The 15,263-nt window shown below is 39.5% G+C and overlaps 1 protein-coding gene across 1 annotated transcript in view; it reads right to left on the reverse strand.

Moving 5' to 3' along the window:
* Positions 1-15,263, reverse strand: part of LOC122551236 (collagen alpha-2(V) chain-like) — a 256,530-nt gene that overhangs the window by 12,111 nt on the left and 229,156 nt on the right. Inside the window, exons 46-52 of the mRNA XM_043692826.1 lie at positions 14,502-14,609; positions 9,782-9,835; positions 5,507-5,614; positions 5,166-5,219; positions 3,652-3,759; positions 2,455-2,737; positions 605-795 (exon numbers count right to left, since the gene is read on the reverse strand). Coding sequence (XP_043548761.1) covers positions 605-795; positions 2,455-2,737; positions 3,652-3,759; positions 5,166-5,219; positions 5,507-5,614; positions 9,782-9,835; positions 14,502-14,609 — 906 coding nt within the window. The remainder of the gene's footprint in view (positions 1-604; positions 796-2,454; positions 2,738-3,651; positions 3,760-5,165; positions 5,220-5,506; positions 5,615-9,781; positions 9,836-14,501; positions 14,610-15,263) is intronic.

A 15,263-nucleotide genomic window follows, 5' to 3' on the forward strand; every position in this document is an offset into this window, starting at 1 on the left:
CTTATCTCTCCACGCTTCAGGCTCTCTGCCTTTATTCCTGATGAAGGGCTTTTGCCCGAAACGTTGATTTTACTGCTCCTCGGATGCTGCCTGAACTGCTGTGCTCTTCCAGCACCACTAATCCAGAATCTGGTCTCCAGCGTCTGCAGTCATTGTTTTTACCTACTTTCTCCCCACCCCACCCTCCTCTAGCTTATCTCTCCACGCTTCAGGCTCTCTGCCTTTATTCCTGATGAAGGGCTTTTGCCCGAAACGTTGATTTTACTGCTCCTCGGACTCTGCCTGCACTGCTGTGCTCTTCCAGCACCACTAATCCAGAATTCTTAAATTACTACATAACTGCTGCTTTTTCTTGTGTATTAATAATGTGATTTTTTTATTATTGTTGTTATTCGGAATATAAATGTGCATCTACCTTCATCAATGTACCAGTATCTTTCAATGAGGACCCAGGATTCTTCCAATTAGAACCAGTATGTTTTTGCTTTGAAAACCATACCTGACCCCAGCTACAAATGAAAGGAGCTGGAAACTATGTTTGTTGCTCAATGAAAAAAACCTATTTTTTCAAATTTGCAAACGTTGAGCAGTGTCATTTACTCACCTGTAATCCACCATTAATGGACTCACCAAACCATAAGTATCCATTCTTATCGTCATTCTTTTTGCTCCACCAGGTTTTGCGTGGTATTTCAGGTGGATCCGCAAGAATACAGGTCTCACCAGTGTCCATATTGCAGTATATTTTAATAGCATCCTCAACACAACCCTGGTTCGGATCAATCCAATACTCCCCTGTAAAATACATTCACATTCAAGTATTTACAGAACAAATTTGATTATCCAAATGAAATGGACGGGAATATTTTGTTCGTAAAACTGATCGTTTGGATAACTGATCTGATTGTAAACAAGTGGAAATTTATGAGTGTCAGTTATCTAAACATTTCAGTTATTCGGTAATGCATGCCATAATGCAGTTTAAATAATAACTGAATGCTGAGTTGCCTAATGCCATTTTTACGGGACCTTGAGATCTTGTTCGGATAATCCGAAATTCAGATAGTTGATGTTTGGATAATCGAGGTTGTACCATTATTTTAACATGCCTGTTAACACTTCCCTGTTATTAAATGTGTTCATATATCCCATTACAAAACTTGGAAAAGGAAAGGTCCGTTGTCTAAAAAAGATTTCCTCATCTGAGAAGACTATGTTTAATTGCCTGACCACAGCCTTAACAAATCTTATTTAATTCTCTAATGCTTGACAGATAAAATTCCCAAGAAAATTTGAAAACTAATCTGAGAAGAGCATTACGTGGAGTAAGAGGATTTCAGTTTAAGCTATCCTATCCTATAACAAGTAATTCACCCCTTACTGTTCAATATCTGTTCACCACCTACAAGACACCACTCAGGAATGTGATAGAATACTCACAACTTACCTGAATGAGTGTAGCTCCAACATGCTGAAGACTATCACATTAAACATTTACTTGTTCTACCATCTGCACAGTTACAGTGCTGCAAGAAGCAATGAAGCAACTTGTGAAGCCTGCTTCAACAGTCCACTTTCCAAAACATGACATCCTCAATACCAAAGGACATGGAAGTACCACCTATAAGTTCCCTTCCAAGTCACACACCATCTTGACTTGGAAGTATATCACCGTTCCTTCAATATCACTCGGTCAAAATCCTGTGACTTTCTGAAATAGCACTGTGGGTCTACCGCACCACCACATGAACCATAATAGTTCCAGGGAGTGGTTCAACACAATCTTCTTCATGAAACTAGGGCTGGACAATAAGTGCTGGTTTTCCTAGTCACTTTCACATCTCATTAATCGGTTTTTAAAAACAAACAATTTTGATTGGATGGTTCCATTCTCCCAGCAGGTCTGAAACTTTTGGAGTTCATATTTCATTACCTACCTATTGTTATTTTCAGAATGTAGGCCTGATTTGAGTTGCCTTTCCCACCAAGTCGAGGAGGGTCTTTAGAAAGAAGTCATCTTAGAGCTGAGTGCCAGTCTCTTCTTTTTGGAGGCAGGAAAAGGAGGAGTCTATATTTGAGTCCTTCACAAAAAACTTCCTTGTACTTCTCCTTCTCTCCTTTCAGATGGCCCAAAGAGCCTCCTCTACCTCCTCCCGTTGCAATCTGGTGAGTGGCTAACAGTTCTTTCCTCTTTGTCTCTTTTCCAGCAGGAAGTGGACTTATGCCAATTCCAGGGGTTAGAACACCCCAGACGTGCATCTCAGATCAGTGAGGGCATTTTTTCTTGCCCAGTCCTCCCATCTCTTCTAAAACACTTGAGATTAAAAGTCACCTCAATTGTACGGAAGTGAGCATTGCATTGTTTTGCTATTCTTTAAATAAGACAGGTTCAGTGCTTCAGAAAGAAATATCTGAATTGCTACAGGAAAAAATGGTTCTTATCCGAATACATACCACTTTTTTTTTCTGGGTGACAGAACAAAAGATCCTGGCATGTTCGAGCTGGGTTCTTTCTAGAACCATCTGGACTGCGCATGGTTTCTAACTGGCTACTGAGAGATTTCAAGGTAGCATCCACTCCCGAATCCTTTGGCATGCTATCGGAAGTCTCGTCAGCATTGAGTATATCCAAGGTATCTGGTTCTATCTCATAATGGCCCAAAATATCCTCATAGGTGGCAGTGGGAGGACCTGGAGGACCTGGAGGACCAGATGGGCCCTCATCACCAGGAGGACCCTGTAAATGGGAAATCAAAGGAGCATTTATGCGCTATTAATTAATGTGTAGTTGGTTTACACAGAACGCTATTAACTTCAAATTTATTAGTACAAATACTACAAGTTTGTTTAGCAATTTTCACAACTTCAAAACATCTTACAATATTACGCAGCTGGCGGATGGCAATGGAACTGCATTCACTAATCATACTTAATGCAGTCGCCAAATTACAAAAAGTTCAAACAGACAGGAAAAAGGGATAAATTCAGTCAGCTCATCAGACTGTTCTTTAAGGAGAACTGTGGGCCCTTATTTATTCATCTGAACAGGTACATTCAACAATTTAATATCTCATCCAAATAATAGTACCTGTAACTTTCACAATACTGTACTTAAATAGAGCCTAAGGCATATGCTCAGATCCTGGAGGGCAACATGAGCTCCTGTCCTTCTGATTCAAGAAGAGAATACTATATTTGAGTCAACCCGATACTTAAGCCAAGTTCTAATCAACATTTACTACTGGATGATTCAAAGTTACTGCCCCATTCACATACCCAATGCAATCAGAGCTATAAGCAGTTTGAATCTTACTTAATTTGATGTTGGTCTGTCAGAAAGTGTTAAATTAGTGAGACAGTCAAAGTATTCAGAAACATATCAGGCAAAAAGTCAGCATCATTCTAATCATCCATTTTCATTTAACAAATGTAAAATCCTGGCTAATGCTGCTTGCAGTCAAACGTGATTTATACTAACTACAATTACAGAGAATTTAACGCTCATTGCAAGTTCTGGTCTTTGATAGTTGCTTTGTTTCTCCCTCACTTAGTTTCTACGCTATAGTTTAACATAGAAATAGATAAACTAGCACCCAGTTAAAATGGATTGAAGAGATGCATTCCTGAATCATTAAGATTGTATTGGTTTACCTCAGGGCCAGTTTCGCCAACACTGCCACGTGTACCAGGGGGTCCAATAGGCCCGGGGAAACCAACGTGACCCTCTTTTCCAGGAGGACCAACTGGGCCAGGAGGTCCCTAAAACAATACAACATGCTGTAACGTTATATGTGCATCCAGGAGCATATATGATCCATATTTCAAAATCAACAAACTGAGACATAACTATCCTAGTTATCACAGGTTTTGGTGACATTCATTTTAAATCTGTGTCCTGTATTCTAAACACAGGAAAATCACTCCTTACTCAGGCAACAATGGTTTGTCAATGTTTCTGAATGGGGATAACTCTGATCAAATCCTGTAAGACTTCAGCCCGAGCTCTCAAAAGACAGTTTCATCAAACGAATGGAAAACAATATGATAATTTACGGAAACCAGTCTCATTAGGCAATAGAAAAAAATTAGGTAGAGTCAGAGTTGAACAGCATGGCAACTCTTTCATGTTGAACAAATATTCTAAACTGATCTATTCCATTTGCCAGCATTTGGCCAATTTCTCTCTAAACTCTTCCTATCCATGAGCCCATGCAGATGCCTTTTAAAAGTTGTAATTGTACCAGCTTCACCATCTTCTCTGGTAGCTCATTCCATACATGCATCACCCTCTGCATGACTCAACAAATATTTAAAGAACTACTTATTGATCCATGAAAAGAAACTCAACAGCTTACACTAAGAAACAGGGATTGCAATTTGAAAATGTATATGACATAAAAACACTACTGGTTTCCGGTTATATATCTTGATTTTACCACTTACTTTGATTACTTCATACACATGCTTGTCATCATTCATACTAGCTTTTGACAACATTTAAAGAAAGAGGTTTAATAGTATATAAGTTTGTACAAATGAACATATTGTTTTCCACCATCTTTTGAGAAAGAGTGTTCTGAAGACTCTCAGCACTCTGTGAGAAAGAAATACCTATATTGACAACCTCTTATTTTTAAAACCTTGAACCCCAGTTCTAGATTCTCCCACAAGAGAAACATCCTTTCCATATACACCCTACTTAGATCCTTCAACATCATATCTGCTTCAATCAGGGCACCTTTTACTCTTCTATCCTCCTGAGAATACAAGCCTAGTCTGTCCACCATTCCTCATAAGAAAATCCACCTTTGCCTGACATTGTACCAGTATCATAAACATTCTCTGAACTGCATCTCCATCCTTCCATACACACTTCTGAAATGGGATAAATGCAGGAAGGTGACATGTGCACAAGAGTAAATCTATGTTATTGAGCTGGGTAGAGTTTCAGCAGCCACAGTTTTGTGCAAAGGAGCTGACACTTCACAGTGAAAGTCACATCCACATGAATCTTCACAGAAGAAAATGGTGCTATACTGCTCGAATGACTACTACTGCACAAGAACGAAGGAAATTCCAAGTCATGGTTTAAAGAGAGTCACAGGTGGAATATTTATGAATTCTGTATTTTCAATTAAACTTGTACATGTTGAATCAATACTTACTCGTGGACCAAATGGCCCCGGAATTCCAGGACCACCCTGCTCACCAGGTGGACCCTAATAAGAGAAAATAGAATTGGGTTCACTTAATTACTTGTGGCAAACTGATCAGTGTTTTCTGTTTCTGTACTTAATGCTCTGTTATTCTGTCCTTATTAATTTAATGGATGGAACATGCTGGTTAGATGCAGATAGAAAGAAAGTATGAAGATATGCTTTTATCAAGAACACATCTACAAAGCAAGTCAAATAATATTGGAGCAAATTAAACTTAGTCATAAATATGATAAAACCTGCTTTGAAATGGTCTGGAAATAACAATTATTAGGTGTTTAGTTACTTACAGGAGGACCTGGAAGACCCTGTAAACCAGTAAACCCACGATGACCTTTCTGACCTCGTTCACCCTGAATTCCGTTTTCTCCTTTATCACCACGGGGACCTTGAGGACCCTATGGAATTCAATTCAAAATTAGAAAATTTCCTCAGAAAAGCATATTTTGATGCCATTCCTGGCCTGCAGGCCTGTTCCTAGCCCTGCCGCTGAACCAAGCAGAATGGCTTCACTCAAACATGTCGCCTCCAACCAGGGCACACTGGCCACCCACCCAACTTTAGCACAGCTGACCCCACAATGACCACAGTGAACTCCGGCCCAATTCCAGCACAGTAAGTAGGCCTTGCCCTGGACTTCCAACCTGAGCATAGCAGATCTACCCATGAACTGAGCACAACAGACTTCTAAAAGGTCCAGAGTCGATAAAGTGTGGAGCTGGAAAAACAGACAGCAGATCAAGCAGGATTAGGAATTGGAGAGTTGACGTTTCGTGTTGAGACCTGATTCCTCATGAAGGTTCCCAACCCAAAATGTGGACTCTCTTGCTCCTCTGATGCTGCCTGACCTGCTGTACTTTTTCCAGCTCCACACTTTATTGAATGACTTTTCAGCATCTGCAGTCCTCACTTCAGGCCTCAGTTATTGGATCCTCATGTTCCCCCTGTCCCAGGCCCTGTTAAGAGGCATTTTTCAATGTTTTCACCTATTTTGTTTAAAATTACCAGTAAACTGATCATTATGCCTGAGTACATTATACCAAAGGAAATTCCGTGCAGTTTTTGCAAAATGTTCTTCTGCTCCATTTATTTGAGCTAATAGTCCCAACTCCATTTTTGCTGTAATATGTAAATTTTATTAGACTGAAAATTTTCTATTATTTCAGTAATCAGTCTTTGTTATGCTGTAAGGGACAGTACTAATCTTTGCAAGTTACACCCAATGAGCTGAGCGTAGATTGGCAATGCAGTTTATATTCTGCCTGATTTTCAATTCTATTTAAGTTGGTTGAGAAGAAAGGTGAGCCCAGTAGAACTGGTATTGATTTATAATCAACTTATTTCACAATCTAATGGCAAAGACCAGATTCGTCAGTCTCTTTGGAAAGTGCTGGACGGTCAATTTGATAATGTCTAATTTGTAGTGACGAATCAATATCCATCAATATAAGAGCAAAATACTGCAGAAATAATAAAAAAGCAGAAGTCATTAAAACCATCGCCAGAGCTGGTTAGAAATGTGGACAAAAAGAAAAAAAAGAGTTAATGGTCAAGTTTGATGGAAGATCCTCAACCCCAAATATTGAACTGGATTTTACAGGGAGAGTATAAAATGGACCATATTTAACAAAGACCACTTTGCAGCAGCACCATACTCTCGACTCTAATCTCCAGCATCTGCAGTCCTCACTTTCTCCTAGTTGATTTTAACCTCACTGTGAATCCTCTTCCAAGGATGCTTACCTCTATCTCTCTACAAAGAGAGTTTTGTAGCGAGAACTCTCTACAATGTTCTCCTCCTCTCTCTACAAAGATCTCTGAGTCTCTCTCACTGCAACCCTCAGGTCATCTCCTCTGCCCTAAAGCTCTTCCCCCCAGCCCCTCCCCCTTCCCATTTATCTCTCCATCCCCTAGGCTCCCAGCCTCATTAATGATGAAGGACGTTTGCCCAAAATGTTGATTTTCATGCTCCTCGGATGCTGCCTGACCTGCTGTGCTTTTCCAGCACCACACTCTCGACTTGTTGTGAGCAGTCTAACCAAGCAGGGAGTTGCATTTCCATCCTCAGTGACAGAAAGTCCTGCTCTCCAGACCTGCTGAGCAAGCTGACTACCTAGTGGCAGCTGTGGTCGTGTGAGAAATCAGTAATGGGCATGGCCAGGGCTGCTAAGAGATCCTAGGCATGGCCACCAGAGGGAGTTAAGTCCTAGCATATGTTTGGAGCAGGATCCCGAGGTGGGATATGTTTTACAGTGTAGGCAGGTAGACACAAAGTGGGGTAATATTTTGGAGGGTGGTGCCCCTGATATGCCACAAAGAAAAATGTATGAAAGACACAGACTGTTCTGACTCATCTTGTTCACGGCAAAATGGAGCTCCAGTGTGACCAGTACCTTCACCACCAAGTATAACCGTTTTTATCTTCTGGGATGCATGGGTGCATGTATACATTCTCCATCCCAAATGATGCGTTCTGTTCATCTTGCACCTTTTTAACTAAAAAAAGCAGCCTTCTCTCTCTGACCCAGCTGCCACTGCTCAATGCAGACATTTTAACCAACCTGTTCAGACAGGCGGGACTTAAGCCAAGACCTTTGGCTTAAAGATTAGGACACTGCCACTGTGCCACAAAGTCCCTATACTGCCCAGATTATGACAATGGAGTGAATTGAGGGACCTAAGCGGGCAATAACTGACCACAATTGGTCTAAGGGCACACAGATTAGCGGGTACCTTTCCCACCCTCTGTATTATGGCACCATGTCAAGGAGTGGTGGGCAGGAACACAATGGTCTATCCTTCTGACATACTTTACATGGGCCCGCCTCCCTGCCAAAAATACACTGAAAGGGACAGCTGTAAAATCCAGTGTGTTTCTTTCTGAAAAGGTGCTACCAGACATTTTCTGTTCTAAACCGTTACACAATACTGCTGTTCCAGAATTGTAACAGTGTGCATGTTGATGGGTTTAATCTAACCATACAGATATTTAACGGTACTGATATATATGTACAACAATGGCTTTATGGTGAAATCTTCACACAAGGTTTATGAACTTAGAAAGAAAAAGCTCTTTGGCCTATAATCTGTGAATTCCAGATTCATATTCTTGTATGTCTAAACATATTTTCATTTTGGAAGGATAGAATGAGTCTTCAGTTTTCATCTATTTATGTACAGAACATATGTAGAGAAATTGTTGGTAGGAAAACTTTAGGTTTAGGACTAGTGTTGATTTCTTTTATGACTTTGGGGAAGACAATGTCTTATAATATACTGGAGTTCAGCTTCTGCATTTGCAGCCAAACATACATAATCTTCATGCTTAGACATTGGTCCTTGCACTGCTTTGGCAAGTCACATAACATTTCCATTATGTACTATCAATCAATACTTTCAATGCATTATGTGTGTTTTATAAATCTCAGTTTTGGATTGGACTTGCATTAGCATTGTCAAAGAGTTTATAATGTAAAGTTGTGAAATCCCTCAGCAAAAAAAGAGACTTTCAGCCTACCATTCTAAAACTAATAAAACACAAACAGATAAATGACATCAGCACACAACTCTACCACCTTATGCTCAACCTCAAACCAAAGTCTCAAATGTGAAATAATTTTTAGTCTTGCAATTCTCAGATGAATTGGGTTTTATTTTAATAATTCCTGTATCTCACTTCAGGCAATGGTCTGGGATCTTGGATGGGGGCATGTCTTTGACCAGATGAGCATCGATACATTACTTCCCTAACTCACTCTGACTATGTCAGCAGAGAGTCAAGATTGGCCTTCCCATCTGGCCATTGAGGTCTTTAAGTGGCTAGTTAATGGTCTCATTTCAGAAGCATTCTCCAAGCAGTACCAGTGCGTCTGCCACATGGATATGCGTTGGCAGCCTCAGGTGTGGGTGGTGGTTTGAGGGAAGTGGTGGGTCTCTTGTTTAAGTACTCTGTATTTCACAGAGGGCCTCCCTGGAGCTAAGAGCTAAATGGACCAAGCTTGCATGGCTGGGCCCAGTGATCCCAAATGACTAACTTCTCTTCTGGAATCTCCTTCCTGACTACTGCTCCTGGACCAGTTACAGACCCAGGTCTACTCACTGTTCTCTGTGATGCAGCTTGACTGGCAGCGCCTGGAGGAAGATTCTTTGTCTTTTAAGATATAGTAATCCAGCTGACAGGCTGCCAAATATCTGATTACCACTGAATCCTGTCAGAGCTTCCAGAAATAGCCACAGCAGGGTTTGCCCTGCATTCTTCCAGCGGATGGATGGGTGTGGAGAAAGGTGTACCACCACCACTGGTAAATTCAGCCCATTGTTTTTATTAAGAGTAAGACACACATTCTTCTAAAAATCTCAAGTGTGATAAGCTTGTGGTCGAATCCGTGATAAACAAATATATTCTGATTGTTATTGAAGATCGCACTCAACTTAACTGCATGCAGTGGTTGGAGAGGTTATTGGGATACAATGACATTTCATGAATCTGGATGAATCTAGATGTCAGCTGCAGCGAATCCAGGCATTCATTGTACAAATACTGAATAACAAATTCAACAACTTACTGGTAGCCCACGCCCTCCAGCTCGTCCAGAGGTGCCAATTGGGCCATGAGAACCCTGTGAGGAAAGGAAGAGTTATTGTTACAATGCTAACATTTCATATTCAAGAAGATTGGCATTGCTTCATGGAGGAATACATTTAATGGCAGGGAGATTTCAACAACACAATGAGGTAGTTTTTACTTTAGATACTGGGTGCCACCACCAGTGGTGGTGATAGTCCATCCAATTCTCTATTCTATGTAGGTCACTAGAAAAGACAGAGTGAATAGTTTTTGTAAAACAGATGGGTTGCCAATATCCCTGGTCCCCACCTACCCCAATTACACTCTACTCCATACAGTTTTGGCTCTCACCTAACTATTGTACTCTTAGTGGTTTCTCAGTATCATTTTCTTTTTACATGCATTTCAAACTGTGTTACAATTTCAAAACTGTTCATAATATATAAGTTAACTAAACCTATATAATGGCAGCAATTAAGGCAAATTTTGAGTCCAGAAGCAGATGATGTATTTAGGCTCTTATCTGACCCAACCAAAAATATTAATACTCAAATAAAGTCTGGAATTGTCACATTTTCAGTTTAGTGGCATAACCATTCAACAAAGAAAGATGGAACACATATATAATAAATAATCTTTATTCTTAAACCGATGGCTCAGCGGTTTACATATACCAGAACCATTCTGTGGCCGAGCCAAGATTTTCATTGACAGTTATTTCCAATTCCAGTTCCACATTGTTCATAAAATTATTTGCATTTTGATACACCTCTGTCAGACATGAGTATTTTTCTTCCTATTGTTTGTGTTATTAAAATAACGCAATTATAACGTGGGGTTACGATGCTATTGATATTTTCTTCCATTTAGAACGAAAATAAGGCATTCAATCACGATAGGACAGACTCCTCCTGAACCTTGCTGGGGCTGGTGCTCTTGCCAATAACTGGGAAAATAAGAAGGGATTTTAAACAGAACAGTGGGGGCAAGGAATCAAATTTGGAATGACACAGTGAATTAAAATGGGAAATGGCAAACCTGCAGTGACAAGAAGGAACAGAGCATTTGAATCTAAGAGCCAACTAATAAATAAGAATTTACAAAGAGAGGAAAAAGATAAATCTATGGGCTCTGAATCTGAAGGCACATAGTATTTGAAACAGAACAGAAGAGCTGATAATGCAAATACAAATTAACAAGTATAATCTGGTAGCCAGTACAGAGACATGGCTGCAAGATGATTCAGATTGAGAGCTGAACTTTGAAATGTACAGGACACTTGGGAATGTTAGAAATGTTGGAAAATGTGCAAGGGTGACTCAGAAAAGTAATGGTGTTATGAACACACTAGAGAGGAGCTACCCAAGATATGGAAATAATTTGAGTAGAGGTGAGAAGTGGTAAAGGCAAGAAGTCACTTGTGGGGCTGATTTACAGATCCCCTAATTGTACCCATATGTTATGCTGAAGTACAAAGAAAGAAAAAAGAACGATACAGCGATAATCACAGAAAATTTTAATCTGAATATTGACTGAATATTGAGTATTGAAAAATACTCATGTCTGACAGAGGTGTATCAAAATGCAAATAATTTTATGAACAATGTGGAACTGGAATTGGAAATAACTGTCAATGAAAATCTTGGCTCGGCCACAGAATGGTTCTGGTATATGTAAACCGCTGAGCCATCGGTTTAAGAATAAAGATTATTTATTATATATGTGTTCCATCTTTCTTTGTTGAATGGTTATGCCACTAAACTGAAAATGTGACAATAGCATTTTAGAACTTTTTCAGGCTAGTTTCTTGGAGTAGTTTTTCTAGAGCTGACCAGGGAGCAGGCTATTTAAGACATGGTATTGAGCAAAGAGATAGGACTAATTAATGATCTTATAATGCAAACACACTTGGGTAGCAATGTCCATAATATGATTAAATCTTACATTCGGGTAGAGGAAGAGAGAAGTGTGTCTAAGATTATTACTTTAAATAAAGGCAATTTATGACAACAACTGTGATTGCAAAAGTGAAATTAGATTAAAGGATTAGTCAATAGAAATGCTGAGTCAGATACTTAAGGGGATATTTCAGAATTTGCGAAATAGATTCATTCAAACAAATGAGAAAAATTCCAAGGGATGGACCCACCATCCATTTTAACAAAAAATATTTAAAATATTATCAAGCTAAAAGCAAAAGCAGATATTTTTGCAAAGATAGTTCCTTGAAAGTGGAGTCACAGGTAGACAGGGTGGTGAAGATGATACTTGGCATGTTTGCCTTCATTGGTTAGAACATTGAGTTTTGGAATTGGGATGTCATGTTGTTGCTATACAGGACATTAGTGATGCCACTTTTAGAATACTGCATACAATTCTGGTTTCTCTACTACAGGAAGGATGTTGTTAAACTTGAAAGGGTGTAGAAAGTATTTGCAAGGATGTTCCAGGTCTGGAATGTTCGAGTTATAGAGAGAGGCTGATTAGGCTAGGTGTTTTTCCCATGTAGCATCGAAGGCTGAGGGGTGACCTTATAGAGGTTCATAAAGTTATGAGGGGTGTGGATAGGGTAAATAGAAAGGTATTTTTTCTAGCATGGGGGAGTCCAAAACTAGAGGGCATAGATTTAAGGTGAGAGAGTAAAGACATAAAAAGGACCTGAGAGGTAACGTTTTCAGACAAAGGGTGGTGCATGTGTGGAATAAGCTGCCAGAGGAAATGATGGAGGCAGGTACAATTATAGCATTTAACATACATCTGCAAGGATATGAAAAGGAAGGGTTTAGAGAGATAATGGGCCACATGCTGCTAAATGGGATGAGTTGAGATCGGGATGTCTGGTTGTCATAGATAACGGTTGGATTGAAGAGTCTGTTTCCATGCTATATGGCTCTACAACAAGTAGCAGGTCGGAAGATTGGACATCGAAACTTTGAAAACAGCAAAGAGTGACCAAAAAAAAAAGAGGGACAAAAGTATAAGAGAAAGCTAGCCAGAAATATTTTTAAAAATGGAAAGACCTTTTAGTGAGCATAGGTCCTAGCAAAAGTCAGACAGAAGAATTAATAATGAAAAATTTAAAAAAGGTAGATGAATTGAATAGATAGTTTCCATCTGTTTTCACTATAGAGGAAATAAGTAACATCCCAGAAACAGCTATAAATCAGAAAATGGAAGGGAGGAACTCATGAAAATCACAATCACCAGAGAAGTGGCATGAGTTAATTCTCAGAGCTACAGGCTGACAAGTATTGAGGGCATGATTTCCAACCAGCCTTGATTTAGGCATGGTTACATTAGTTCGCAACAAAGTTATTGTAAATTGTTTATGCTGAAAGGGAGACAGGAAGTAGGAAACTACAGGCCAGTTAGCTTAATATCTGGTGAAATGTTGAAAGCTTTTATTAAGGAAATTGTAACAGTGCGTTTATGTAAGTTGAAAGTAATCTTGCCAAGGGAAGTTATGTTTGACCAATCTAATGGAGTTATTTGAGGACATAGCTGTGTATGGATGAAGGGGAACAAATTCTGTACTCAGTTTCAGAAGGCATTTGATAAGGTGCCTCATCAAAGACCATTTTGAAATAAAAGCTTGTGGTGTAGGGGTAGCATATTGGCATAGATACAAGATTGGCTAGCTAAATGAAAACAGAGAGTAGAAATAAATGCATTTTATCTAGATTGGCAAGATGTAATGAGTGGTTTGCCACTGGAATCAGTGTTTGACCTCAATCATTTCTAATTTGTAGAAATGTCTTAGATGAAGAGATGGAATGTTTAGTCATCAAATTTGCTGAAGTTAGGTAGGAAATTAAGTTGTGAAGGGAACAGAAAAAGATTGCAAACAGATATAAATAGGTTATCCAGGTCGGAAAGATGTGGCAAATGGATTATAACATGAGAAAATGTAAATGCCCATTTTCAAAAGAAGAACAAAACCAAAGCATACTATCAAAATCATGAGAAATTGCAGAGCTTTGAGATTAGGAGGCATCTGGATGTCCATGTGCACGCATTTCAAAGATTTACATGCAGGTACAGCAAGTGATTAGGAACGTTGGGAAAAAATGTTATCATTTATTGCAAGGAGTGTGAATATACAGAAATGGAGATTATGTTTCAGTTACGTAGGGCACTCTTTAGACCTCAGCTGGAGTACTGTGCACGTATTGAATGAAGGAAGTAAATCCATTGGCAATGAATGAGCGAACATTAAACAGGTTAGGATTGTATCTGCTGGAGTTCAGAACAGCAACAGATGACTTGACTAAAACATAAAATCTTAATGGACTTGACAGAATAATGTAGAGAGGATGTTTTCTTTTATGGGAGAATATAAAACGTGAGATCACCATTTAATAATTGAGGTTGCTCACTTAAAACAGAGATTAGGTATTTTTTTCTCTCAGGAAGTTATGAGCCTTTGGAACTCTTTCCCGGAATCCTGGCAGAAGTCTCTGAAGATTTTTATGGCAGGTAGGGAGAATCTTGTTCTGCAAGGAGTTGGAAACTTCTCAGGGGCTGGTGAGAATGTGGATTAGAGGTGAAAATCAGATCAGCTATGATCTTATTGTGTGGCACAGCAGACCCAAGCAGATGAATGGCTACTTCTGTTCCTCGTTAGCACATTTGCATATTTTTTGTTTTGGAATTACTGCTAAGGAAAAGCATCCGGAGGAAAGCACTGCAATTAAATAATGAATGAATGAGAGACTTACTGTTTCACCTCTAGCACCGGGTTCTCCAGTTGGACCAATAGGACCTGGAGCCCCAGGACCACCTTGTACACCTGGAACACCTGCAGGCCCTGGATCACCACGATCACCCTGTGCACAAAAAAAAAGAAAATAAGAAAGCAGAAGGAGGAATTTGTCACTAAGGCCTTTGTCCTTGCACTGCTCTTAATTCATGGCTAATCTTTGATCTCAACTTCACTTTCCTGCAGTATCGCTCAGTTCCGCTTGAATCCAAAAATGCAGCAATCAATAATGACCGAGCATCTACAACTCTCTTGGATAGAGAATTCTAAAAATTAACCATCCTCTGAATGAAAATATTTCTTCTCATCTTAGATCTAAATGGCCAGCTTTCCAATCTCTCCAAAAATGCTCTCAGCATTTAACACGTTAAGTGTTCTCAGAATGATATATGTTTCAATATGCACAATTCGCATCCTTCTATATTCTAGAAAATAGCATTATTCAAACTCTTTTCATACCACAAACTCCTCGCCCAGGAATGAATCTAATGAACATTAATTGACACTTCTCTAAGATTACTTACATAAATGATTTGGATGCGAGCATAAGGGGTAAGTTTGCAGATGACACCAAAATTGGAGGTGTAGTGGACAGTGAAGAGGGTTACCTCAGATTACAACAGGATCTTGACCAGATGGGCCAATGGGCTGAGAAGTGGCAGATGGAGTTTAATTCAGATAAATGCAAGGTGCTGCATTTTGGGAAAGCAAATCTTAGCAG

This window comes from Chiloscyllium plagiosum, chromosome 7 (assembly GCF_004010195.1).
Source record: "Chiloscyllium plagiosum isolate BGI_BamShark_2017 chromosome 7, ASM401019v2, whole genome shotgun sequence".
NCBI classification, from domain to species: domain Eukaryota; kingdom Metazoa; phylum Chordata; class Chondrichthyes; order Orectolobiformes; family Hemiscylliidae; genus Chiloscyllium; species Chiloscyllium plagiosum.